Source organism: Xiphophorus couchianus, chromosome 13, assembly GCF_001444195.1.
Source record: "Xiphophorus couchianus chromosome 13, X_couchianus-1.0, whole genome shotgun sequence".
Classification (NCBI taxonomy): Eukaryota; Metazoa; Chordata; class Actinopteri; order Cyprinodontiformes; family Poeciliidae; genus Xiphophorus; species Xiphophorus couchianus.
The window spans coordinates 23,956,846-23,982,762 of record NC_040240.1 but is presented as its reverse complement, the minus strand read 5'-3'; the positions used below and the strand labels follow the sequence as shown (position 1 = coordinate 23,982,762).

At 36.0% G+C, this 25,917-nt stretch overlaps 1 protein-coding gene across 2 annotated transcripts in view; it reads right to left on the bottom strand.

Annotated features, from left to right (window-relative positions):
- Nucleotides 1–323: 323 nt before the first annotated feature.
- The window catches only part of pvrl2l (PVR cell adhesion molecule related 2 like), a 318,757-nt gene continuing 293,163 nt past the window's right edge, over nucleotides 324–25,917 (bottom strand). Inside the window, exons 7-10 of one of the 2 annotated variants that reach the window (XM_028035766.1) lie at nucleotides 13,694–13,823; nucleotides 11,280–11,337; nucleotides 6,001–6,096; nucleotides 324–2,626 (exon numbers count right to left, since the gene is read on the bottom strand). In XM_028035766.1, coding sequence (XP_027891567.1) covers nucleotides 2,462–2,626; nucleotides 6,001–6,096; nucleotides 11,280–11,337; nucleotides 13,694–13,823 — 449 coding nt within the window. In that variant the 3' untranslated portion in view covers nucleotides 324–2,461. The remainder of the gene's footprint in view (nucleotides 2,627–6,000; nucleotides 6,097–11,279; nucleotides 11,338–13,693; nucleotides 13,824–25,917) is intronic. The other variant, XM_028035767.1, reaches the window with a different exon arrangement.

Here is a 25,917-nt window from a genome sequence, read left to right as displayed (position 1 = left end):
TTGCACTCTGTGGCTGAGAGAAATTCAGTGTCTACTGTATTTTTGGATTTGTGCTGAAGACAAAGACAGGCAGCCTGGGGAGCTGTCACAACACAAAAGAACACACGCCTTAAATTAGATTTAAGCTTGTGGTGTGCACGATTATGACAGATGCATCGAGACACAGATTGTAAAAAAAAAAACAACAAAAAGAAAAGCAGCGTTCTTTTCCAATATTCAGAAATGCTTTTACAAATGATGAAGATTTCTTTTGGGCAAACAGCCTTGGGAAAGTGTTTCTACAAGCCACTGATCATGCCATGCAGAGCAATATGAACAAGGAATAAAATCCACACCATTTATTTTTTTTATACTCAAAACATCTTTGTATTAAGTGACAACTTTAATGGACTTGTGAAAAGCAAAATAGTAATATACATTTTGTTTTTTTAGTCACTCGTTTGACGTTTAGCTGACTTCCATCCCCTGTACAGAGGAACTAATAACACCTACACCTGTTTATTTGATGTATACACATGTCACCAACAATATATTATAAATCAATATTATCAATGCTATTTACAATTTTTATCATTTGGTACCGTTTGACATCTGTGTTGACCAATTTCAGTTTCAGCCAGAGGACATACAGCAGGATGAGGTGAGATTATATTTCTCCCTTATTAGCTAAAAAGCAAAATGTTCTGCATATATCAGAATAGGTTATCATTTCAAATGGTTGAAATGGTTTTAATGGCAGTTTTTCTCTAATATATGCTCAGATTTGACACATTATGACACAGTCTATATATATTTTTTGAATAATTAAAAACTGTAATTTCTGAAAGGAGGAATGTGTGTTTGTGTGACAGTTTGTGAATCTTTATGAACTCCCAGGTTGTGTATTGCTATAAGCTGATTTACGCAGCTGTAGCCTCACCAGATTTTGCAATTAACACAACCAATACGGATCACGGCATCTTAATTATGTGATGTTGCCAGGTTACAGCTTCGAATTATGCCTTGTCTCCTTTGTTCACCTTAACGAAGGCTTTGCTGCTCAGACAACAATGTCACCAGGAAATTCACTTTTCCACATATATTAGAGACTTGTTGAAAGGTTAAATAGTTTTATTTAAAAGAAAAACAGTGAAAATTCTCCATACCAACAACCTGAAAACGTGATTTTCAGTCAGAGGTACATAAGTACACCCTCCCATTGCTATTTCACGCAGAATGGAGCCACCTTGAGAGCTTTCTGCAGATTAATTAGAGTCCAACTGTGATAAATTCAGTTGACTGAAGATGATTTGGATGTTATACATTTATCTACTTAAGATCTCAGACTTAGCAGTTCATATTAAATCAAACGTTCAAAGATTTGTCTGTAAACATTGTGGTTGTTTTTCTGCAGCAGAAACTGGGAAACTGCTTTGCACCGGGGTGAGACACCAAACACAAAGATTGTTTTGGAGTCTCTGGTGAGAATTCAGCTTCCAAAATGGCAGTGACCCGAGCAGGCAGCCAGGAGAAGCAGATTTCAGATTCTCTGAAAAGATCCAAACATCCAAACAAAACTTGAGGCTTCGATTGATGCCAAAGTTACTTAGGCAAAGTATTAAACCATGAGTGTTATGTTTACATTTTTAAAACACTCCAAAATGTCTGAAAACATGTTTTCACTTTGTTATGAAGGATGTTTGTTGATTTTCTGTTAGAAAAATGTGAAAAAAACAACAAAAAAGGTGTGAATCCGTTCTGGTAGTATTGTTTCTTCACTGGTGTGTTTCTCACACAGGAATATGGAAGTTGTTATGTTCCGAATTTTCTTAAGGTGTTTTTTTTTGTTACCATCTCGTTTGGAGAGAATTTTTTTTTTTAAAATTATGTCCCATGGCTGTAAACAGACAAGCTGAGGCTCAGCAGCCTCCCTTTCACACTTTAATAACAATTTCATGATGTTAAACATCATGGCACAAAACATTGCATAAAACATTTCATATTAAATCCCAGTAAAAGGCGGTTTTCTGACTGCTTTTGGGTGGAAATGTGGATTTTAATTAGTAACCGATCAGAGCTCTGGTTCATCTATACAACGGCTCTGCATGCGGTTTTAAAGCCCGCCTCATCTTATGCAACAACACATATGATTTCAAAGGCTTCCTGGCTTGAGAAGATAGAAACTTTAACTGAATTTCACAAGTGTTTAAAGAAAGAAAATTGGAAAAGGAAAATATAGGCTTGATACTTTTGTTAGCCATCCCAAGTTACAAGCTTTAGCTTTGATGTAAACACAAAAGGAAATGTGAACGCAGGAAATGAAATCGAAAACCATCCGTGAGCAGATTACTTTAAAACTTTAGAGGTTAAATTTACAATGAAAAGCAGAAACAGGTGTCATGGCCTCTCCCTTTGTTTTTCTTTCTAATTTAGGTGACCTGAAACTTTCCCGTGTGCCTCTGTTGTGGCTTCGTTGCTACGGCTACACATACATGGGGGTCGATACAAAGCTCTCGCCACGAGGAATGTTGCCAGACAAGGGCCCGTGATTGGATGAGTCGTTGCCATGGTGACCATCAGAGCCATCCTTGTTCAGGACCGGAGGGGCTCCGCCGTTCAGGGCGTCGGTGGCTTCCTCATCCAGCATCTGAAAAAAGGTCAACAAGGTCATGTTTACAACATTTTATCAGGAAAAATCCACAAAACTCAATTCTGAAACTGTTCAGATATTTATATTCATTTATGTTTTCTTCTTTAAGTTTAAAGAACAGTAATGTTTAGGTGGTTAGTGTTGGCAATAAACACCTACTGCAATAAAATAAAATAGTATTTTCAGCTTTGCCAAAAATTCCTGCCAATGAGTCATTTTTTAATTACGTCCATTTTGATAATTTTTCTGGACAGAACCAGGACAAGGTGATAAATATCTGGAGCAGCTGTAAAAAATGTAATCATCAATTTTATTTTGTTTACCTATTAGATTTTTGGATTTAACTTTAAAATGAATAAAAATATCATTTTAAAAAGTAATGTAATTAGGTGATTCTTCATCGCTTAAATAAGTGGTGTCCAGACCCCAACAAAAACGTAACATGCAATATTTTAATAAAAAGCACTCAGTAGTCTGACCTTTGTAGGAAATGGATCTGTAAATAGATATTCATTTGAAGAAAATGTTGCAAACTCTTCAAAAACACTTGTCCCACCTAGCTAAATTTAATAAATGGGAGAACACAACTACAACAAAACTTTAAGAAAAAAAGACAAAATATAAATAAAAGACGTATTTGTCAGAGTAAATATACTCAAATGTTGTTTTCTTTTACATCAAATTTATGTCAGTTTTGAAATTAGATTGAAGGCCAGACAAAATTATATTAAGGGCTGAAAAAGGACCCCAAACCGTACTTTGAACACCCTGAACTGAAATAATTCAACGAAAGTGTTTTTGTGGCAACCAAATAACTGAATTAAACTTTTGTAGTTTAACATTTATCATAAAGATAAATACAGTCATAATCTCAAGGTTTTGCATTTCAGGTCTTTACAAAAACAATTTAGTTCCCACATTCTTTGAAAGTTTCTAAAAGTACAAAAACAAGCAACAGATTCAAAAAGAGAAGTCCACATATATCCTTATACTTAAACCCTGGAACCGACAGAAAGTACTTTCTTTGTATTCAAAACAAGAGAAGCCACATTTCTCTAGCATCATAAGTTATAAAAACTTTGCAGTGAACAAGTGGAATATATTTAAAATCCTGGGAAAACAGGTTTTCCTGAAGAAAGAAATATTTCTTAAAAAAAGGAAGAAAAAAAACCTGATTTGTTGGAGATTATCAAAGAAAAACGCTGCACTCTGGACAAGATGGATTCTCAAGAGGTTTGTGAGATCACAAGGTAATCATTTGTACTTTGCTCCAGGCTACGAGAAGCTAAAGAGAAAATAAGCAATGGCTTCTCTAAAACAGGTTAACTCAGATGTTCCTGCAATGTCATCAGATAAGACAGAAAAGGAGAGTTCTGTTGCACTGAAAAAATCTCTCATTTAGACAATATTTATCACTCAGCTGGTCTGTGCAGCTCTACATGGAGGCTCAGCTGGTTTTTTAAACAATCTGAGAATTCACTCTGGATTATAAGAGCCAAAACTATAGTTTGGTTCCAGACAGAACAGAGGAGCAACATTAATAACAGAAAAATCAGGAGATTTCTTAGCTTGCTCGTATAAACAGTTTAGTTTAAAGTAAACTAATAAAGTGCCGATTGGTAAAATGCATGATGAAAACCATTTAGTGTAGGAATCTATCACAGGGTTCTGCTTCATTGTTTCCTTTTTCTGGGCTTCAATCTAAAAAGCAATCCCTAAAACTAAGACGAGGTCAGCAAAGTTTAAAAGAGGGCCAATTGGGGTCTTAGCAAAAGTTATGTGCTTTAAAACAAAATGCGTTTGTGTTGATGGAGCCTTTAATCTCTGCAGAGGAGATAGGAGCTGGCTGGAAAACTGACCATCTCAGCAGCACACAGTCACATCTTTATGGCTCTGCACTTAAAGCTTTAATAGGTGCTGCATGACAATTTCCAAAGTGATAGCATAAAAAATTTAACACAGCTTTTTCAAGTATCCTGTGCTTGCATTATTTTACTTTTGCACATTAAAAAAAATCCAAAACTATTATCCAAGCAGGATAATAGTTTCTCTAAAACAAGCAGGAGTTTTAGAGACATGATGTCCTTTAAATGCTTAATGCTTGTAAAATCAGGTCAAAACTGAAACATCAGAACTGGTCAGTGTAGAAAGCGTCATGCCAAAAGCAAAACAAAGTCAGTTTAAACTTAAAAACACATTTGCAGCTTTCTCACAAGGCAGAAAGAGGATAATTAGTAAAGAACTGCAAGGAAAAATATCACTAAGAAATTCACCAAACCACACAGCACAGAGACACGAAGCACAATATTTCAAAAAGCCTGTTAAGAAAACTGGGGACAATGTTTCCTCTGAGCCAATAACACCTGCAGGGGTGATATTAATAGATTCCTGTACAGGATGGAGAGCAAGAAAAACTCTGCATACTGGAACCGCATCTGTTGGTCAGAGCCAACTAAACTAGAACTTTTTGCCCAAAGAAAAACATCTTAGGTTTAAGAAAGAGCAGTTAAGCAAGATGCTCTTAAGGACTGCATAAAGTCCTGCCTTAAACACGACTGGAACTACAACAAATCCTGGAGGTTTTCTGTTAGAAGTGGAATAAATTTGTGTCAGGGTGGAAAGTAAAACAATGCAAGAATCCAAAACAAACACTGGAAAAGTTAAGATGAAGCTAATTTACTTTAACAGTACTTTGGTAATACTATTTCTTCCAATGCTAAATAGGAACAGCCAATCAGAGCCAGGAGGTGGGTCTTAGTGCTACCAATCATCCACTGTGTGGCGCTGCTCATCCCCTTCTTTCTCTCCCTTTCTTTCTCAGCTGTGCTGCAGCTAGCAAAGCTTGCGGTGAATGCTAATGCTAGTTAGCATGGTTGATGAAAGTTTTTTCCGTAAAGGTAAGTTGCTTCTTCACCGTTAGCATTTTGAGAGGTAAGTACCTGAAGTTGATTGACAGCGCTAAGACCCTCCTCCTTGCTCTGATTGGTTGCATTTGTTCTCATATTACTCTGTCACAACATAGAGACAGTTTTAACAAAAAAACGTAACCAATTCTTTTTTTGTTTCATAAAAGTCAGATACTGCTGCTTTAAGCGACCATACTGAACTACTGCAGTGAGAGTCGATGCCAGAACTCTCTCACTAAAGGACTCAAAGCTTCGGTATACAGCTACAAACTTCTCCTCACTACTCCACACAACTTCACTTCAAAAAGATCTGAAGAAGCAGTGACTGACTGGAACAAAGCGGACAGCTCATACTGGTCCATATGCATGCGGTTCTCTGTCATCATATGTCTCCCAGCCTTAAAAACATTGGTTTTGGATCTGTGTGCACGTTGTGTTTGTGCATAAACAGTGTGTGTTAGTTACTGTGGCAGGCTCTCCCCTTGTGGGCTCGTAGTAAACCTCTCCTGGGCTCAGAGGCACAGTCTCTGTGGCTGTGGGCGGCTCTGACGGCTTGTTCAGCTGCATGCACACAAATCAGCGCAGAAAGGGAGCAAAAAACACAAAACAGCACAGAAACAAGCAGTCAAGTGGAGAAGACAGGAGAGGGCCTTTGAAACAATTCAACAGAATCTGTTCAGTAGATAACACAGCTGTCTTCAGGAACGCTCCTTTGAAAAGAGAAGCGCAACCCTTCACTTGCACAAACACTGAATCGTATCCTTCTGCTCTGGTGCATTCAACAGCCTCTCATTTAAATATAAAGAGCAGACACTTTGCTTTGACTCCCTTTGAAAATTATAATTTTTAAAAAGAAAAATAGCTTTGTCATGAACTTTGAGACACTTGTTTTTCCCACTGCAATTAAGCAATTACTGTGGCTACATTTCCTCAGATGCATTTTGACCTAAATTACTTCAGCTCTCTTGCTCTTTTTTACTCATAAACTGCTCACTTAATACAAAACTAGAGAACTTCTGTGCCCTCCACAGAGTAAAGCTGTGACACATGTTAAGGTTTATTTAGATCTTTTTAGGTGTTTCATTTAAAGAAACAGGCGACTGACTTAACTAATCCTACATTGAAGTGAAATTTATTCCTTTTGTTAAGCTTTTGCAGAGTTGCACTGCAAAAACACAAAATCAAATATTTTTGTCTAGTTTCTAGTTCAAATATCTTAGTACATTTGAACTAAGACAAAACTAACTTACAGGTAAGTTTTCTGCAACACAGAGGAGCTTGTTTTAAGTCAATAATTCCTTAGGTGAGGATTGGCAGGTTAGTTCACTTATAAGACGCCATTTTCCACATAAGTTAAATTTTCTGTACTTTTCCATCAATATTAAAGAATTGTTTGCTTAAAACAAGCTGCTATGTCTCACTGAAAAAGTTAGCACACTTGAAATCAGAAAAAACTCAGATACTTGCACTAGAAACTACACCAAAATTATATGGTAGGATTTTATGCTTTTGCAGTGTAGTTTTCTTTCTTCTATCCATGCTGGAATATATTGTTGCCTAGGAAATGCTGCTGCTAATATTTTTCTACCAGAACAGTAGAGTTTATGGATAAAATAAGCATCTTGTGGTCTGTTGTTTTCATGTCCTTCCACTTCTGGATTCGCTGATTTCAAATTATTTTAATTCCTTAACTCATGAATTGCTTCAAGGTTTCTGAGCGCTCTCTGAGTCTAAATGTCAGAGGTTTCACCAGGACAAAAATTAATCCACATGCTGAGCCTCATATCATGTGAACATGTTATACGCCTGATTGTTTTTACTGAGGAATAACAGTGGGGGTGTCCTTTTAAAATCCTGACCAGAAATACCTTTATTTTTTTCTTTTTCTTCTTTTACACAAAGGTTGGTTTTTCAGTTTCTCAGTATTAAAATTGATAATAAGCATCCATAAGTTGACATATATTAGAAAAACACATATTATTGTTGTGTGCACTTTTTTTTCAGACTGGTATCTTTTTTTATTAGACCTTTATTGCACGGCTTGTAATGTATTTTTAAACTATTTTATATTTCTGTATTGTATGTTTTTTATGTTTTTATATTGGGTACTGTAATGTTTTAAATGTTTTTATGTTTCCTGAACCACACCTTTGTCTCTTTGGTAACTTAAAAATTCTGGATCTATAAATCATTTAGATGTTTTGAATCTCTCTGCAAACTATATCATTAAAGACTAATTGTGAGTAAATTATGGTTTCATATTTAAACAAACATTAAAATGTAGAGTCAAATGCATTAAAAAAATAAAGCTTTTTATTGGAGGTCAGGGAACTGAATGACTGTATTTTCAGCTTTTTTGATGCAACGTTTCAAGTAAATTTCTGCTGTATATTTTCATTGCAGAATGTATTCAGTGATATAACACAATTATATCTGTGATGATTTAGTCAGAGATCAATAAGCTTCATTATTATAAGAGTTTAAATAAACAAAATGCTGCTTTTTCATATTTACTGGGTTGTAAAAAAGAGGAATTTATTTTGTATAATTGTTTTTTAATTTGGAAGATTTTCTTCTCAATTTTAGCTTTAAAACTTATTACCTTGATTCTCAATTCTAATGATTAAAGATGCTCAGATTTATAAGGCAAACAAGGCAAAGTGCAGTAAGGAAATGAGTGTTAAACGTCTGAGTAAATATAATAGGAAGTGCTTTTATTTTATTATTTTTATCAGGAAGTGGCCTCGTAATATTGCAGGTAGCTTAGCGGTGAGAAAATTATGGAGGTAACTTGCGTTTTTTAAATGATCCAAATTCATATAATACAACATTCTGTTGGAAATAAATTAACGTGATTACTTTTATTAAACAGCTAACAAGAACAAATTGTTATGAGCCATTAACATCCCTTAAAAATTCACCAACCAACAACAGTGGATAATAATCAAATGTTCCCCTGTAGCTCACATATCGCCTTCATTTCACTAATTACTACATTAAATAAAAACCGACACGAAGACTCACGTCTCAGATTACAAGTCCAAGTCAACTCTAAATTGAGTTCCAAGTCTTTTATTTTGCGATTTAAGCTGTAAGCTGTATTCCAGAACAATGGCAAAATTGAGTGAAAGGAAAAAGTGTGATAGAAGAAAGGTGCACAGGAAACGGGGTTAATTTTAGTTTAAATAGGATTGGTAAGCAAAGCACAGCGGAAGTGAAAACTTAGAGAACCACCACACATGAGCCACAAACAACATCAGAAGCGTTTTATTTTGAATAAAAAACAAATGACACTGTTGCACATTGTGCCAAATATATCCATTTAGATTAAAGCTTCATTTGGATAAAAATGCTGCAGAGTTTGGAGGAACATTTGAGAGCCACACAATCAAAATGAAAGAAAAAAAATCTTGTACTTAGTTTCCCAACAAACAACCCTGACGTAAAACTCATTGGATATTTCTCCATTTAAGTTTTTCCTTTCACTCAACTTTCCTTTGAAATATAATAGAAAGCTAAATTTTTGAATTGAATTTACTTTTCAACTACATTCTGATTTATTGAGTCATAAAAGGATGTTGGTATGAACAGGCATCAGTTTGATGCACTCTGACCAAATGGTTACATCTTCTAAAAGGCGAGCATTAATCAGTTTTTAAGAATCGGTTCTGCTGAGATATTTTTCACAAAGACTTTCTGCTGATAATGAGATGTAATGGGTGACTATTTTCATTTTTTCATTGCTTTGGTTGGTTGGAAGGCGGCGGTTTTGTGGTCTGGATGTCTAATCTGGACCAGAGCAGAGAATCCTGATGTCAACTCACTCAGAGGAAAATGATGATTCACATCTGAGTTGAAAATCTTCCATTTCAGCCGCTGGCAGCCACAGACGTAGCTGAGAGCAGACAGTTGGCTGAGCGGCTCCAGCATTAAACTATCATTTATCCTTTAACAAGATAACAGCTGTAAGCTTGAGAAGATATTCTTTCAAATTTGCATTTGCTGCCTGAAACTTCAATTAGTTAACACTCATACTGGACAAAACTCGCTCATTATGTAAGAAAGAGAGGAAAAAAGAGGAGACTTGATATAATTGTAGACAGACAGATTGAAGTCATGTGATTATTTCAATTTCATTGAGAAAAAACTGATTTAGAGGTAAGAAAGTACTGCTTACACAATTAGACTCAAGTGGTGCATTTTTTCCAGCTAATTTCAAAGCACAATGCTAACATAGCCAGCGAGGAAATGGCTGACATGTCTGTCACTTTAAATGCTCAACTATTATGTATTTTGAAATAATCATTTTCTTTTCACTTTAGTCATTTCAAAAAGCATGACATCAGTCAAGAAAGTTATAGATGCCACTCTGGATCCATTGATCTAAATCTGTAACTTATCATTCATAACATGATAATCTCAAATTTTAGTAATCAATTAAAATTAAAATATGTTTTAGTGAGGTTAAAATATTTTTTCCAACTGGATGGCTGATTAATCGATTATTCTGATGATCAATCGGATTAAAAAATCAGCATAATCTGCAGATTTTCCATTCAAGCCTTCTTATACAATATTAGAAATACATTAAAAATGCAAACAGGCCTAAGAGTTTCTTTGTTAATTGAAAAAAAATAAACATTTACTGTCTAATCTGCAGCAACATAGCAATCTTCTAGAGTAAACTCGATCATTTGTAGCAAAGAATGCATCTAGAGCTAAAAAATACTTTTAATATCAAGATGTGAAAAGCTCAGCTCTTTCTGCTCAATGCAACATCAATGCAGTCCAGGATTGATGTGGAAATTATTATTCAATTAACCAATTAATAACTGAATAGAAATTTAATTTACTGAATTTGAACCAAATGAAGGTGACACTTGAAGAGAACAAATTTACACACGTTTCATTTTTTATGTCTTAAAATCAAAATGCATATTTTTTGTACAGTTTTGGTATAATTACTGCTGACTGTGTTGTTCATTCAGCAATTGGTCGTTTCTTTAGTGTTTGTGCTCCAGTTAACAATTAAACGTTAATAATGTTGATTCATTGCGATTAACCTGATTAATCGTTTCAGCTCTACTTTGACATTAACTCACTAAGTTTGAGATAAACTGACAGGGTTTTCAATCAGTGTCATTCATAGAAAACACATGTGGGTATGTTGTATAACAATTTGAGAACTTTATCACCAAAAATGAAGGAGTTATGAATGCTGAAGCAAAGAGTATTATTTAAAAAGTGTTCAGATTTAGCCAGCAGACTTGTAACCTGTCACCGCCCTGAAAACCAGAAGCTTTAAGAGTTACAGTCTTCATCATGTGCCACAGGTGCTGCTTCACAGGAAAACCTTTAAATGTCTGAAAAAGACCCTTTCGCTGCTGAACCACATGAACCATCCTTTTAGCCAAGGCATTAAAAGCCATTAGACACCATTTTTCATGTCTAATCAACATAAATTTACTGAGTTTTTAGTCACATTACATAAGCGCACCAAAATGCGATGGAATGATAGGGAAAATAACGAAGTGCTCTAATGGGGCTCTTTACAAACTAAGATAATTATTTGGGCACATAGAAGCCAACTGAGATCTCCAATCAATAGCCATTAGCCCCATTATGACTGCCCAAATGGACTTTGTGTATCTGTGTATCTGCGTGTGTGTGTGTGTGTGAGAGAGAGACGATAATATAACTGTGGTGACAATAAGGATTGATTTGGAGCCACACCGATCACTCACCATCTCCGTTGAGCTGCCTGCCTTTACCGGAGGAGGAGGCTTGTGCTTCGGAGGACCCCTGATTGGACGAAAGGGGAAAAGCAATGTAGTTATTGATCTTCGCTTCGTTAAGACATCAGATTTTCCTTTGTGTTTTAAAAGATGGACAACTTTGGCTGCTGAGAGGCTGAAGGACAGAAATGAAATATTGACCGCTGAAGATGTCCCTTTGTGCCATAGTTCAGTCAATGTTGTTTTTGCAAAAAATCCAGCAGTCAGTTGGAGAAAGAAATACATTTAGTGAGCTTAAAGATTTTTTTTCTACTGGATGACTGAATCAATTCAAACACAGGTGGAGAAATCCTTTATGGGCGTGAAAGAAACCGGTTGGACTGAGCAGAACTGCTTTGCTTTCATCGTTGAAACGGTTAAAGTGAGGAGCTAAATGAATGTTATTGATGTTAAATATTTTCTTTCTAAAGTCTCAAGACTATAATTAACATTTTGGTTATAGATTTCATCTATGGCTCCAGGATATTTAATGGTATTTCTCTCTGGGAGAAAAGCAGGGTCAGCTGGTCAGGCAAGTAGAAGGAAAAAGTTCTACTGGGTTCAATAAAAGCCTCAAAATGCGAAGCAGATTAAAAATGCACCAAAGCAGCACAAACCTGTTTAAAGTCACCACCCAGTTGATGTGAATGTAAAATTTGTTTTTTTTTCCAATACCGTGAAATAAGAACCAAAATCAAGACAGAACCCAGAATAGATCCTCTGTTCTTCTCAACTGTTAGAAGATCAAAAACTTGTGTCAGATAATTTCCATTATCTCTTGAGTTACTTTGAACATCTGAGCTCTTCCCTGCCGAACATAATTATGTTTGAACTCTTAAATATGGGCACTTTACTCCAACAGCCATTAATATATTAAATCACTCAGAATGATTGATGTGATGCTCAATCTGCCTTATAGTTGGTCTATATAAAGCCCTGTCTGTTGGTTTATTTCATTAGTTTCCATTAGTAAGGCATGCTAATGGTTATTTATACATCATCACTGCATAAACAATGAAGAAAGAACAATATAAATGAGTTATTAGTGGTGCTGAAGTGGAGTGGAGGACGGGCTTAGCTTCAATTAGGCCTCCTAATCAACTTCTACTGAAGGCTCCCATAAATAAAACGTAATCAGTATAACATGAGTTTCCTGCTCCACACTTACTATAAAACAAAAGTAGTGAATGAACAGCTTTATTATTATCATCGATGGCCCAAAATAACAGAAATAATCAAGCAACAAATCAACAGAACTTGATGATACTAATAAGGGAAATTATTATTCTGTCAAAGTTTAGCACATTGAAAAACTTTTGTTTTTATTTATTCTCTATGTTTGTTTTATAATTAAACAAAACTTTTGTATTGTCAGTATGTAATTTCACAATCAAGTAATATAAAGAGGATACTTATGTTAAAATTAATAACAATCTGTCTAAAATAACCAAAGAGAGTGAATCAATTTTTACTTTTGAGAAAATAAAAATATTATATTAAGGTATAATGAGTGCCGTATCATTACAAATAAGTTTAATTTACTTTATTATTATATTTATAAATAAATATATAAAGGTGTATCTATATGAGTGATTGCTTATGATTTAATAAATTGACTTCCTGAACAACTACTTTTTATTGAAACCTTTGTTGATGCCAACATGTAACGTCTTCATTTCAAACTGTAAATGAATGAAATAAATTAATAAATAAATATCCCTGTTTATACAAGTTGTTTTCTGCTCACTATGAGAAAAATAAACCATTTGACCAACATTACTAATTATTTTCCATCAGTTTCATAAGGCCTGAAAGACCTTTAACATTTGTAAGTGTTCTAAAATCAGAATAAAATTACATTTTACAAAATAACAGCAGAAGTCTATTCTTTGCAGAGTTTTTAACCAACAAGGTTTGAGATATTAGCCAATGATTACTTCTGTTTGTTCTGATTTACGGGTCAAACAGCGTCTCTTTCACACTGACTGATGGTCTGGATGCTGCACCTTTCCTATGGATGCATCAAAGTTTAATCACAACATAATGAATGTTGGAGCTCCCATTTGCTCGCTCGTTTATAAAACACCCTGATGATCTACATGGAGCTTTAGTTTGGAAAATTGCATCTGAAATGTGGAGCAAAAGCCCAGAAGGTTTAATAAATCTCCGTCCTCAGCTGCAGCCCAGGGGAGGATAAATGGGAACCTTGAAACGGGTTGGTGCCGTAAACTTCAGGTCCGGATTTGTAACCGAGCCACCACTGCTGGATCCTTTAATGACGTGTGATAAGTTTTAATGAGCTGCAGCCCCAGAAGGAGGGATTAGTTTGCTCAGGAGGTTAAACAAACGTTTAAGTTAATGCAGAATTAGTGACGAAGACTCACTCCGTGTCCTGCTGGTACTTCCTTATGAGGAAGACGATGCCGATGATGATCCCGATGAAGATGAGGGTGCCGAGGACGCCTCCGACCAGAGCGCCTGTCTGCTGCTCCTGGACAGGCTCCCGTTTCTCTTCTTGTACCGTCGAAAAGGAGGTAGAGAAAGAGGAAACAAAGTGTTATTATAGGTTCATTTAAATTTCATGAGGCCGATCTCGGCATTTTAATGTTGCTCACTGGCGGTATTTGTGTTTTATGCGTTCTCCTGCTGAGAAGAAGGAATAATCTGCAGCCGTGTCATTCAGGAGTGCTTCATAAAACCGAAGCAGAGCAAAACATGTAAAACAAACAGGGTGACAACGCAGCCATAAAACATAAAGAATTCATACAGGCAGCTCTGAACTTCCTGCCGTAAAAATGCCATAAAGCTCCGACTCGATCCAGTCAGAACAAGTCATTTCTCTTTAATTAAGAATTTGTTTATGGTTTCCAGGGGGATGTGAGGAATCTGAACTGACTGTAAAAGCCGCTCAGATTGAGCTCTTATTTGAAAAGGCAGAAAAAAAAAAGGTCTGCAGCAGCTGCCGTTCCCTCGGCACAATCACCGACTATCCCTGGGAATTTGGCAGGAACAACAAAGGGGGAGGCTGAAAGGTTTTCACAGGTTATTTAGTCCTTTGTTTTGATTTTCTCCCTTTTACTCAGTGTAACTGGAGCGTGCCCACACCACTGTCTCTGGTACAGAGATGATAAAAGGACAACCTGCGATGTTTGTACCCTCTTCGCTCATGTTCCAGTATTTACAGCACCTTGCAGAAGTATTTATACCCCTTCAGCTGTTCACCATTCCACCACATCACAATTCCAGGAATATTATTGGGATTTTATGTGATAGAACACAAATGAAAATATAAAACATCAATCATTTCTAGGACTTCTTTTTTTCTTTTTACTGCAGGTGCAGCTCAAGGTCTCGACATCTACAGGCTGAAACCTTTGACTAGTCCTCTTTGAAAACAGTTCAAAGTCAACCAGACTGGATAGAAAGTGACTCTGAAGAGCAACTGTTGAGTCTCTCAACTAGATTTAGGTCTGAACTTTGACTGGACCGTTTAAACGCATTAATCTCTGCAGCCTCTAACCGGTTTCCTTCCAGGATTATCCCAGGTTTAACTTCATTCATCTTCTGACCAGATTCCTTAAAGAAAAGCATCCCCACAGCATGATGCTGCCACTTTGCATGGCTCAGGATAATAGTTTGTTGTGTATTCTCAGTCATCCAACATAGTCATCAGAAATGCTTAAAAGGAAGGTAAACAGGCTTCTTTCTGTGTTTCCTGGAGATGTTTCTGAATATTCAGAACTGAAGATTTGCACAGATGAATTCATGCTCCCATATTTGTGGGGACATTTTAGGAACTGCAGTTGTGATATGAATGCAAAACCAGGACATGAAGTAGACTTGATAAGGTCTTGAATAACAATATTGTTTTGGAAGAACTCAGTAGAGTCCAAACTCTGTTTCTCAATAGGATGAGTAGAATTTGAGCCAGGACTACTTACCCAACATCAGGGTCTGACCTCACAAATACTCCTCAAGAAGAATTTACAAATGACTGTAAAACGCGTTACTAAGAGAAATCTTGTCTCTTTGGTCATTAACGAGTGCTTTAAAGTCAGGCTGAATGTCTGAGACAAAGATGCAAAGCAAAGCTGGCAGATTACAATCAGTGAGATTAATCTACACCTAAATTTTGTAAAAATACTATCTACCTCCAACTAACACGTCTGACTTTAGAAAGGTTTCCAATGTGTTTTTGCTAAAACCTTTGCATTTTCCTCCTGTCTAGATTTTCTGTAGAGTAAACAGTCATTTTTGACGGATAAAGTCTTGACCTCCTTGTGAACACATTTGGCTCCTGTGTCATTATGTTAAAAAAGCAACTTCAAAATAAAATCAATGCAGCTTTAGTCAAGACATGAGGTTAAATTAGAAAATATGTTTATGTGGGATGAACAGACTCAACCAAAGAAGATTTATTCTTAATTTGTTTTCTTCCTAAACAGCAGGGGGCAGCCTGTTCATATGCAGGTACATAAGATGGACGGGCAGATGCAGCAGCTTTTCTTTCACAGCTGGACACAAAAACAGACAGAAAACATCCAGACGGCTTCAATCCGTTTCTCCCCACATAAGAGTTTCTTCAACACTCAATCACAATTTATATCTTTTTTTTATACATTTAACAGCAAACCAGCTTTTTAACAAAGACTGGGTTACCCTGCTGTTGGGAAATTCCCACCAGGTGACACAGGAGTCAGGATTTAATACAGGAACAGAGATCTTATTGAATTCAGAATTGAGGTGAGAGGAGGCTGCATCCCACGAGGAGAGGACTGCTGCAGAGAAGATTGATGGAGGAAGCAGGGAGTTTGTTGGAGGGCAAATGCAAAACGTGTTAATAATCTATCAGAGAAGCCCATCGCATCTCTCTGAACAGAAAAAGCGCTTCAGGAATCCTCATCAAACACGACCGGTGCTCTCTCTGCAGGGAAACCAGAGGTGTACCAAGGAGTAATAACTTTGTTCCCGTGCACCTGCTCAGACGAACAGCTTGAATCCAGAAAAAAAACATGTTTCACTGTCGAAATGTCATTTTAAAAAGTTTTTGCATCTAACTGGTAGAAAAGTTTGCAGATATGGAAAATATGCAAGTTGTTTTCTGACCAATAATCTAATTACAGGGCCGATATTTAGCCATGTCCTTTACGGCAGCCCTGCTCCACCACGCAGCCCAGAAATGAAAGAATGAAAAGGGCAGGAAATGCCAGGCGGTGTTTGTGGACACACAGAGAATTTGATTTCCATAACTATGGAAATGTGTGAAATATATGATCAAACTCAGGGTGTTATCAGTCTCCATGCAAAGATTATAGGAGCACAGCGTCACAGTATGAAGAGCAGAGAAAACCAGGAGGGTTTTTTACCGTTTATCTGCTTTTGGTTGAATTTAAAGCAACTGAAAAGGTCAGAAGAATCACAGAAAATTGCAACATTTGTTACATTTTCAATTGCTGCGGTTCTCTTTCACAGTGTTAAGTGTCAAACAAACCAAACTAATTGAAATACCCATTTCCATTCTCACCTGTGGGGGCGCTGCACCAAGAACCACTGAAGGAAACAACATGAAAGTCTGAAAAAACTAAAATGGAGCGGCGTCAGATTTTAGCGCTTGTCTGTTTTGTCTTTGGTAAAAAAAAAAAAAAACGAACAATTTCTCGAGCTAGCACTATTGCAGAATGTTTGTTTTGGCTTTATTTACCCAGAATGCACTGCACTATAGTCTGCTTCCTGCTTTTTGAGAGGTCTCTGGTCCACTTGGAGTTTACATATGCATTCGAACTGAACCAGTTCACTTCAACAATAGAAATTTTGCATTGTAGAAATGACCAGATTAAGAAAAACAAATTAATTAGGAACCTTAGAAATATGAAAATGAAATTTGACATTGTTGATTTATTGAAAAAGGATTTTACATAGAGCAAGGTTGACTTGTGTAGCTTTTGTTGCTTTATAAAAATAAATCATGTGAAAACTGCATATTGTTTCAATCAGATTCTGATATTAAAATTAGTTTTATCATCTCAAATTTCTTGTCAATAAAAAAACAAACAAACGAAGAACAAGAATTACATTTTAAACCACAATAAAGTATCATATATCGAAGAACAACAACATTAATATTTGACAGAAAACATATCTTCATCCTCACAGGACAGTAGCTTAGACTAAGGATGGAAATTATTGATTAATGAGTTCATCTAAAGTTGGCTGATCTTATCAATCGATTGTGGATTAATTGATACAAGGACAGTTTCTTAAAAAAATATTTTTTTCTTATATCAATTTTTCATTTACTGTCGCTGAAAAAATTACATTTTACTTATTTTGTGTCAGTAATATACTGATAATTTCTCACATTAAGAAATGTTTATTTATAAAATATAACAGCAATCTATTAAGTTACTGAATAGAAAGGTACAAAATAAGATAATTAATAATCATAAACAGAGATGTTACCGCCTCTAGTTGCTCTTGAAGGAATGTTTTCCGTTTTTCCGTCCCGCTTCTGCGTCTTCGTAGCTCGGCTGAATGTTTCCTATTAGGGTGAAACTTAAGGAGCTTGTCGAGTGTTTATTTCAGAACAGAACCGAATAAAGTGCATATAAAATCCTGAACACCGGTCTCTGTTTGAACGGTTTACCTTTCCAGTTCTGGTATTGCTCCGCCATCTTTGTTTCTCTAACTGGCTCCTCGTCGCCCTCTGCTGGATGGCGGCCAAATTACAACACTAAAAGAATGTGTAAGCTAGTTATTAGTTAATCAATTAGAACTAGTTTTAACCTAATAACTTATTAATTGATAATTATAAGTTTATTAACTGTTTGGAGCTCTAGCTCAGACTTTAACAGGCGACACAAAAGAAGCAGAAATTCGACTTTGACATCTATGTGGAGCCAACAAATCCGCTGTTAGTTGGATTAGATCCCAGGTTTTCTCCAACTCACTGCTTTCTGGTCAGCTCTAACACTGAATCAGCATATTAAGCATTGGTGTCCTTTTGTTTTCTTTATTGAAAACCGAACGAATGGGGACGTGTTGACGTGCAGAAGGAAGCTACAGTGGCTTTTCCCTCCAGATAACAGCCTGTTTGTTTCTCGCTCCACCGCCTGGGTCAGCCTGAATCTGCACACGTTACGCTACTATCAAAGTGACACTCAAATGATCTGAATTTCTGACTGCATCACATGCAATTTAAATGGATCTGAAATAACAGCCCCTGTGTTAAGTGCTCCATTGCTCTCACATACAGTGTGGGGGCTGTATAAGCAATCAGAGAAGCACACTGTGCCCAAGGCCTGCACTTAAACTGCCTCTTTCTGCTTTCTGCTGAATTATAAAAACACAGATTTCTGCTCCACAGAAAAGCAAGTACTCTCCACAAAAAAAAGTCTGAAAATGATGTTCGGGAGTTTGTTTTTATTGATCACACACAGCAGCTATTACTTTTAAATAAAGATGTATCACAGAATAAAAGAGTGGATATGTCAGTTCTATCGACAACTACGTTATAAAAGTCAATTAGTGAATAATTGAACTGGTTCATGTGGCCTGGATCTGTTGGCTCTGGAGAGTTCGTAATATAATTTGATTATAGAAAAGCTTTAAAATCAGATTGAAGGGAAAAAACTTGGTTGGGTAGAAAGTCTATGTACTTAATACTCCTGATGTTCAGGAGGAGGGACTGGTGCAAAGTCAGCTGAGGATTCAGGAAGTTATTTTGATAACTTTTGACTAATATGCATTATATTCTGAATTTTGCATACATTTAGGATTAGTTTGGATTGTGTCTCATTTAATATATCGACGTAAAATGGCCTTAATATGACATTCATTGTTCATCAAGTATAAATAAAGTTAATTTTGATTATTTGAACAGATTTAGCAAGCTAAATAAATTTCTCTTTTCAATCCAAATTTCTGTCTTGCTTACACATTTTTAAACAACACAAGTGTGGAGTTTGCACTGGTCTCTGACAATTACAACTAAATATAGCCCTGCATTTAGCCACACTGCAATATGCTCTAACAATACAAAGAAAAGCAATTTTTTTCTGTGCTCTAGTGGTATTTATGCTTAAATATACAATAAAACAGTGTGAAAACCTCATGAAATGGGATATTACAATACAATTCTGTAAAAAAGATATTTATTTCAGCTTTCCTTCATGCGAGTAAATTAAAATAGAGAGGAAAAAAATAACTGGTACACGTCTTTTCATTCCGCCTGCTGCTCCCCCTGAATGTGGTTTACAGTAAAACTATTTATAAATCGCAGCTTCAGTGTCAGAGGGAAGGTGGAAAAGAGGAGGGGAGAACGAGAGGATGTGAGAGTCGGTGGGACCAGAAATAAATGAAGGCGAGGAGGAGGGAAAACGTTTCAAATGAACTGAGAAACGGAGGAAAACAAGAGAATGTGGGTGATGCAAGGAGAGATGGAGAGAGAGAGAGAGAGGGATGATGCGGAGGGGTGTTAGTTGCCTGTGGAAAAGAGGAGATTTTAAAGGTCTAAACACTCCTGAGGGAGGCCATGAGTGACACTGCAACAACAACTGCTTCTGTCTTCCACTTTTCCCTCCATCATCTGCTCTCTCTCATTTCTCATTTCTATATTCCAATAAAACACTCCCCTTTTTAATTCTTTAAATTTAGTCCTTCATCAAACTCTGTATATAACTCCAATTACTGTGTGTAGCAGCACGAAAGCCGCCACCACGGGAACTTTGTTCTTCTCAAAACTGCCTCCCCCACATCACAGCCCTGCAGCGGCTCTGGCAGCAACATTAGCTCCCACCATCAGCACGCACACACTCACACACTCACCCCCTCATGCCAACACACAAATATGGCCTGCAGTGTGTGTTCGCCGTAGCTAAAAAGACCACTGGAGTTAGGAGTGTGCAGAAATGACTGCAATCAGCGAGTGATAATGATGAATCAAAGGGCACCTTTATTCCTTTCAGCAAGGCACTTTAGAAAAGAGGCATGAGAGCTGGTGCGTGGGAGAGGAAAAGGTGAGTGGAGAAAAAAAACACAAAGACCAACAGCTCTGGAGGGACTGCAAGTTATTTTTTTTTATAAACCTGGCAGCTCTATGTACATCTTTCTTGTTTTTGCTCAATTTAGCATAATAGCTGCTTCAGTTTTACACCAATTTATCATGTGTGATGGCTGGAAATTATACAAATTATTAGGTAAAATGGAGATTAATAAAATGCATATTTTATAAATAAAAAGCTGACTCAATTATTCTGGTTTATGATATAGGTTTCCTTTGCGTCTTTGAACCCTGTATGTGCTAATCAAGCACTAAAGGTAGAAGTGGTTTTGGATATTTATAGTAAATTCTTTGGCTTTTAATGGTTTATTAATGTTATATTGAATAATTTCAAACTTCAAATGAAACTTTATCTAGATTAAGGAGACAGCAGCACACATCTAAAGCCAACTCAGGCTCTCTTTCAGTACTAAATTAAAAAGCTACATCAATGTCCACTATAACAATATGAATAAAAAAAAACCTGTGAAGGGTTTTTTCACCCACATGTGGATAAATGAAACACTGACCGCCATATTTCAGGTGTATGATTTTGGTGATGGCACTCGTCAAAACGTAATGCTTGTTAAATTGCTGACTGAATGGTGTTTTCTTTATAATTTTGTAATGTTGTGATTTTATTACATGAAGCACTTTGAGCTGCCTTGCTGCTATACAAAAAGACTTGACTGACAAGGTCAGGTGTCATTGGAGTTTGTTTGCAGACAAGAATGGAGGTATTGGAAGGGAAGTTTTTACTTTTTAGGGAATTTCAACCATCTACGTGATACTTTGAAATAAGCAGAACAAAATGTTATTGTGGGGTGTCCAAATGATCTGTAGCCTTCGTCCTGGAAAAGTTGACCAGATGTTTAACTGTCCTGTCTGCTTTTGTTTTGTGGATTTGAAGGGGGATTATGACTGTGTCATTTGTTAGGGTTTCTGTGGGAATCAGAGATCCTTGTGATGGTTTTCTACTTATTGGAAAAGAAGAGTAATAATAAAGTTAATGTAAGTGTATTGCTACAGTGGTGTAGATGTAAAGAATGGCGCTTGGTTTGCTCATTTTAAGGTATTCACTGCAAAAACACAAAATCTTACTAATTATTTTTTGTCTTCTTTCTAGTGCAAAATATTTTCATACACTTGAAACAAGACAAAGAATTTAAAAAATTGGTAAAATATAGGAGCTTGTTTTAAGTTAATTTCTTAATATTGATGAGAAGTACCGTCTCTGCTGGCAGATTGTTTCACTTATAACAGTTTTATAAAAATTTGGCGTCAGTGAAAAAAAATCTGTCAATGTACTTTTTTAAATCAACAGTAAGGAAAATTGACTTAAAACAAGTTGATAATGAACTTTATTTAAAAAGGGACGATGTGAACTCATAAATGTCAGCATTTGATGTTCTGTACCAGATTATATCAAAAAGCTAATTTGCATCTGCAGTCCTTTGACAAGTTACAAAACTTTATGTACAATGCAAGATTAAGACAGAAAATACTCTATATAAATTCATATATCAATCAATCAATCAATCAATCAATCAATCAATCAATCAATCAATCAAATTTTATTTGTATAGTACATTTCAGCAACAAGGAAATGAAAAAGTTATTTGCAAGTTAGTTTTGTCTTTTTCAACGTATTAAAATATTTGCAATAGAAACGAGACAAAAAATACTTTGCATGACTTCCTGTTTTATTCTGCTGGTCTCTTTAAAACAGCCTTGAATACCTGGACTGGTTTGTGCCACTGCCACTGAATGCAAATCGCCTTGTCTTAGGCCATTGTTCAAATAAATAAATTATCATTCACCTTTTAAACCATCAGCATGTTTTAATCTATTAATTTGGTATTTAACTTCGTTCTTACTTCTTTTTTAATTCATACCCCTCTCCATTAAAACTATTTGTATTTCTTCCATCTGTGTTATTATATTCCAAGCACTTTGCTGTGACGACAGTTTGACAATAAGCTACTAGCAGCTCTGACTCAAACAGCCCTCCCATTTCATATTCACTGAGTCTTAAGAGATAAACACCGGCGGTCACAATCACACACACCAAACCCACACAGCAGCAGCCAGCGTGCAGCCTGCGGCCACCATCACTGGAAACGCCACTGAAGTTATAAGTGCATCCAAATGACTGCAATCAGCAAACAATTACGATGAATAAAAAAAAGGAATGATTATAACGTTGGAGGAGAAAATGCACCTTTATTCCTCTCAGTGTGGCACTTCAGGCAAGAAGCACGAGAGGTGGTGGGTGAGAAAAGGGAAAGGTGAGTGGAATAAAGACAAAGAACGGCATGCGGAGATCAGCATAATTTAATAGTGTGTTGTTGATTTTTGTGGGCTGAGTGCTGCTGCTTTACATTGCAAAAACCCCTCCACTCCACCGCACAGGTCGCCTGCAGTAAAAATCTTAATTAGAAACAGCAAACATGCAATTTCTGCTCCAGCTTAAGTCGATAAAAAGGCCAAAAACATTAAGAGTGCTTAAACATTTTGCCGGTGGTGTTAGAAGACTTGATGAACTGTAGGAGGATGTTTGCACTTATTACACATTTCCTGCCATGTGGCTGCTTTTTAAAACGTCTCAACGTCAGAAGTAATGCTGTGAAAATGGAAAAAAATCAAATATGGATGAGGTTTCTGAAGTTTTGAGCTAAAGTTTGCAGTAGATGGAAAATTTAAGCTTTGAATCAGCATCATTTCTTGTTGATATTAATGGACTACAGAAATTGGCTAAATCCCACTTTTTCCCTCCTTTGGATATACTTTTTGTTTCAGGTACGTTGAGTTGTTGCCTAGGAAATTAAAATCACATTGGTGTTAAACTCGAAGGCAGAAATGGCTGAGAACTGATTCATTCTCTTGGTTTTACTAGAGAATAATACATTTGACTTTTTGTGCAGCGTTTACTTTCAAGCTTCTTTTTACAGTTGGAAGCAAATATTGACGTTTTTTTGATTTTACAGCTCTTGTTATTCTCCTCATTGTTTAGCATCAACCTGAGCCCTTTATGCTTTAACTGTTCCTTAATGCTTTACATCAATCCAATAGATCCCAAAGATTCAAGTTTATCATTCAGAAAAATCCACATTTATTTGTTTTGAAAGCTGCAAAGCTTTTATTTTGAAGGTGACTGCTGGGGGTTTCCATCATTGGTATTTTTGTTAATCATATAAGTACCTCTACATGGCAAAAACACAAAATCTTACCAAATATTTTTAGTCTAGTTTATTGATCAGATATTTTAGTACAAGAAACTAGACTAAGACTAAGACTAGACTAACTAGACTTGTGCTAAGTCTAGTTTAGTACAAGTGTCTCTTTTTTACACTTAAAAAGACACAAAACTAGCTTAAAGTAAGTTGTTAGGAAGATATTGGAGCTTGTTTTATATGAATAATTCTGTACTAGGGGGAAAAGGTCTTATTATAAGTGAAATAATCTGAAAGTGGAACTAGTACTCCCCCTTCCCCAATATCAAGGAATTACTAATATCTTATCCATATCTTGCTGAATTGTATTTGTAAGTTAGAAGTTAGTTTTCTCTCATTTTAAGTGTGTAAAGATAGTTAGACTAGATTCTGTGTAAAAGTAAAGTTGAGAACAGATTGATGTTCTCAATCCGCATCACCTGCATCACAAGCACAATGACACAGAGAAGTAACTGCATCAGGAGGATTTTTTTTTCATTTTTTGTGATCATCCTGTTTACCTCAAATAAATGTAAAACTTCAGGTAGCAAAATAAAAGACTATAAATATTCTTTGCCTGGTTGGAGAGAAGTGTTTAACCTTTTAAGATCGCAGTGGAAGGTCTTTTTGTTTGCATCGCTGCATTTTGTTCTTCAGATTTATTTCTGATTTTTTCTCTACAAACACCATGGAGAATCCTTTAGCCTAAGCTAAAAGTTAGAGGCTTCCTGTTATTTTAACAAAATGTGCCTCAAAAAGATCCAAGATCATAACCACCCAGCTGCTTAAGAACTGTGTTTGTTGTCTGGTCCAGGTAAGATCCACTTCCTGTTTCTATTGTGTGCTGAAACCTGGTGGACCAAGACCTTTTTTCTCCTCTCTCAAGTAAAAGATCGGCATCTGATAAATGCTTGATTTTCAATCAGCTTAGATTATAATATTTTAAAAATTAATTCCTTTCTCCCAAAACATCCCATCTAATCTTCAGTTGCACAGTAGAATTAGCATAATTCCTCTTTGCTTGTTAAAAATTACATTCTTGGGTTTTTCTATGATTAAATATTCAACAGAGAGTAGATGAGTAATAGATTTGGTTCTGATCAAATTAGTGATTTTTCTTATATTGAGTCATTTTTGAGTTGATTCTAATTAAACTTTAGATCTTGAGAAATAAACAGAACATTTGTGACAGAGATCGTTCCCTGTTAAGGAGAAGAAGCCATTCTTTAGACTCATATAGAAAATGATTCCCACTGTTTTCCTTATTACTATTTATGTTGATGAATAAACAAAATGTTCATTTTCCAATTCTTAATGTAGGAAAATTAACAGAACTATACAGAACCTCAGTTCTGTATTTTTTTTCTTAAGTACTCCTATTGCCAATAGAGCACAAGTATTGGGATCAATGGTGTGTTGTTACTTTTGCTGTGGATTTCTATTTCTTGTTACATTTTCCCCCTATTTTTAAGAATCAACTGGGTCAGATAGTAATTAGCAGAATTTAACAGAAAGTAGGCAGTTCTGTCAGCTGCAATTTCAGTATTTAGACAAAGTGTTTGCATGGTGTCGATTCAAGTTAAGTTCTGCTATTATTGGGTAAGAGCTTCAATATTTGAGGGCAGATGATGTAAATGCAGTAGCAGTGTTGCACATGTGACATAAAGCACGAATGTGAAAAACTTTCCAAGCTTAAATGAATGAACACAATGCAAAATATGTGATAAAATAATATAGTTTAGCAGCTTAGTTTCACTCCGTAATATTCTTTGTGGTTGACTTAGAAATGTTACTGGGGAGTTTGTACAAAAAGAAAATTGTAATTAAAGAGACAAATGTAATTTCTGATTCTAAAAACACAACTTTGATCAACAGCAAGGCTGCAGCAGCGGCCATCTGTTCTGTGAAAAGCTCTAAATGTCCTTTTTTGCTCCTTTCTTATTGAATTTGTAATATTTTCAAACTAGATCCAAACACATGGACAATCAATGCTTACATTGTATCAGGTTTTATTTTCTCTGCGGAGGAGAACAGTCTGAGCGAAGAAACGGCAGAACAAAAAGGCTTTCAGAATAAAAATGGTTTTAATAACCTGAATCCTCAATGGTAAATATCAGGACTTTTGTCCCCTAAAAGCAAATATTGACTGGCTGGGAGAGAAACTTTTGGACTGATTGAAGATATTCTTTATTTTTCTTTAAACTGCAATTCTGAAACAAATGGGAAAAGAAGCAAAGGGAGGCTGAGGATCAGCGCCGATCTGCAAATCGAGGACCCCTTGTTTGACGAGAAGAAGCGGGCCAGTATGAGGATCATAAATAATTCTTAGATAGCTCCGTCCCTGTGCACTCACTATAAT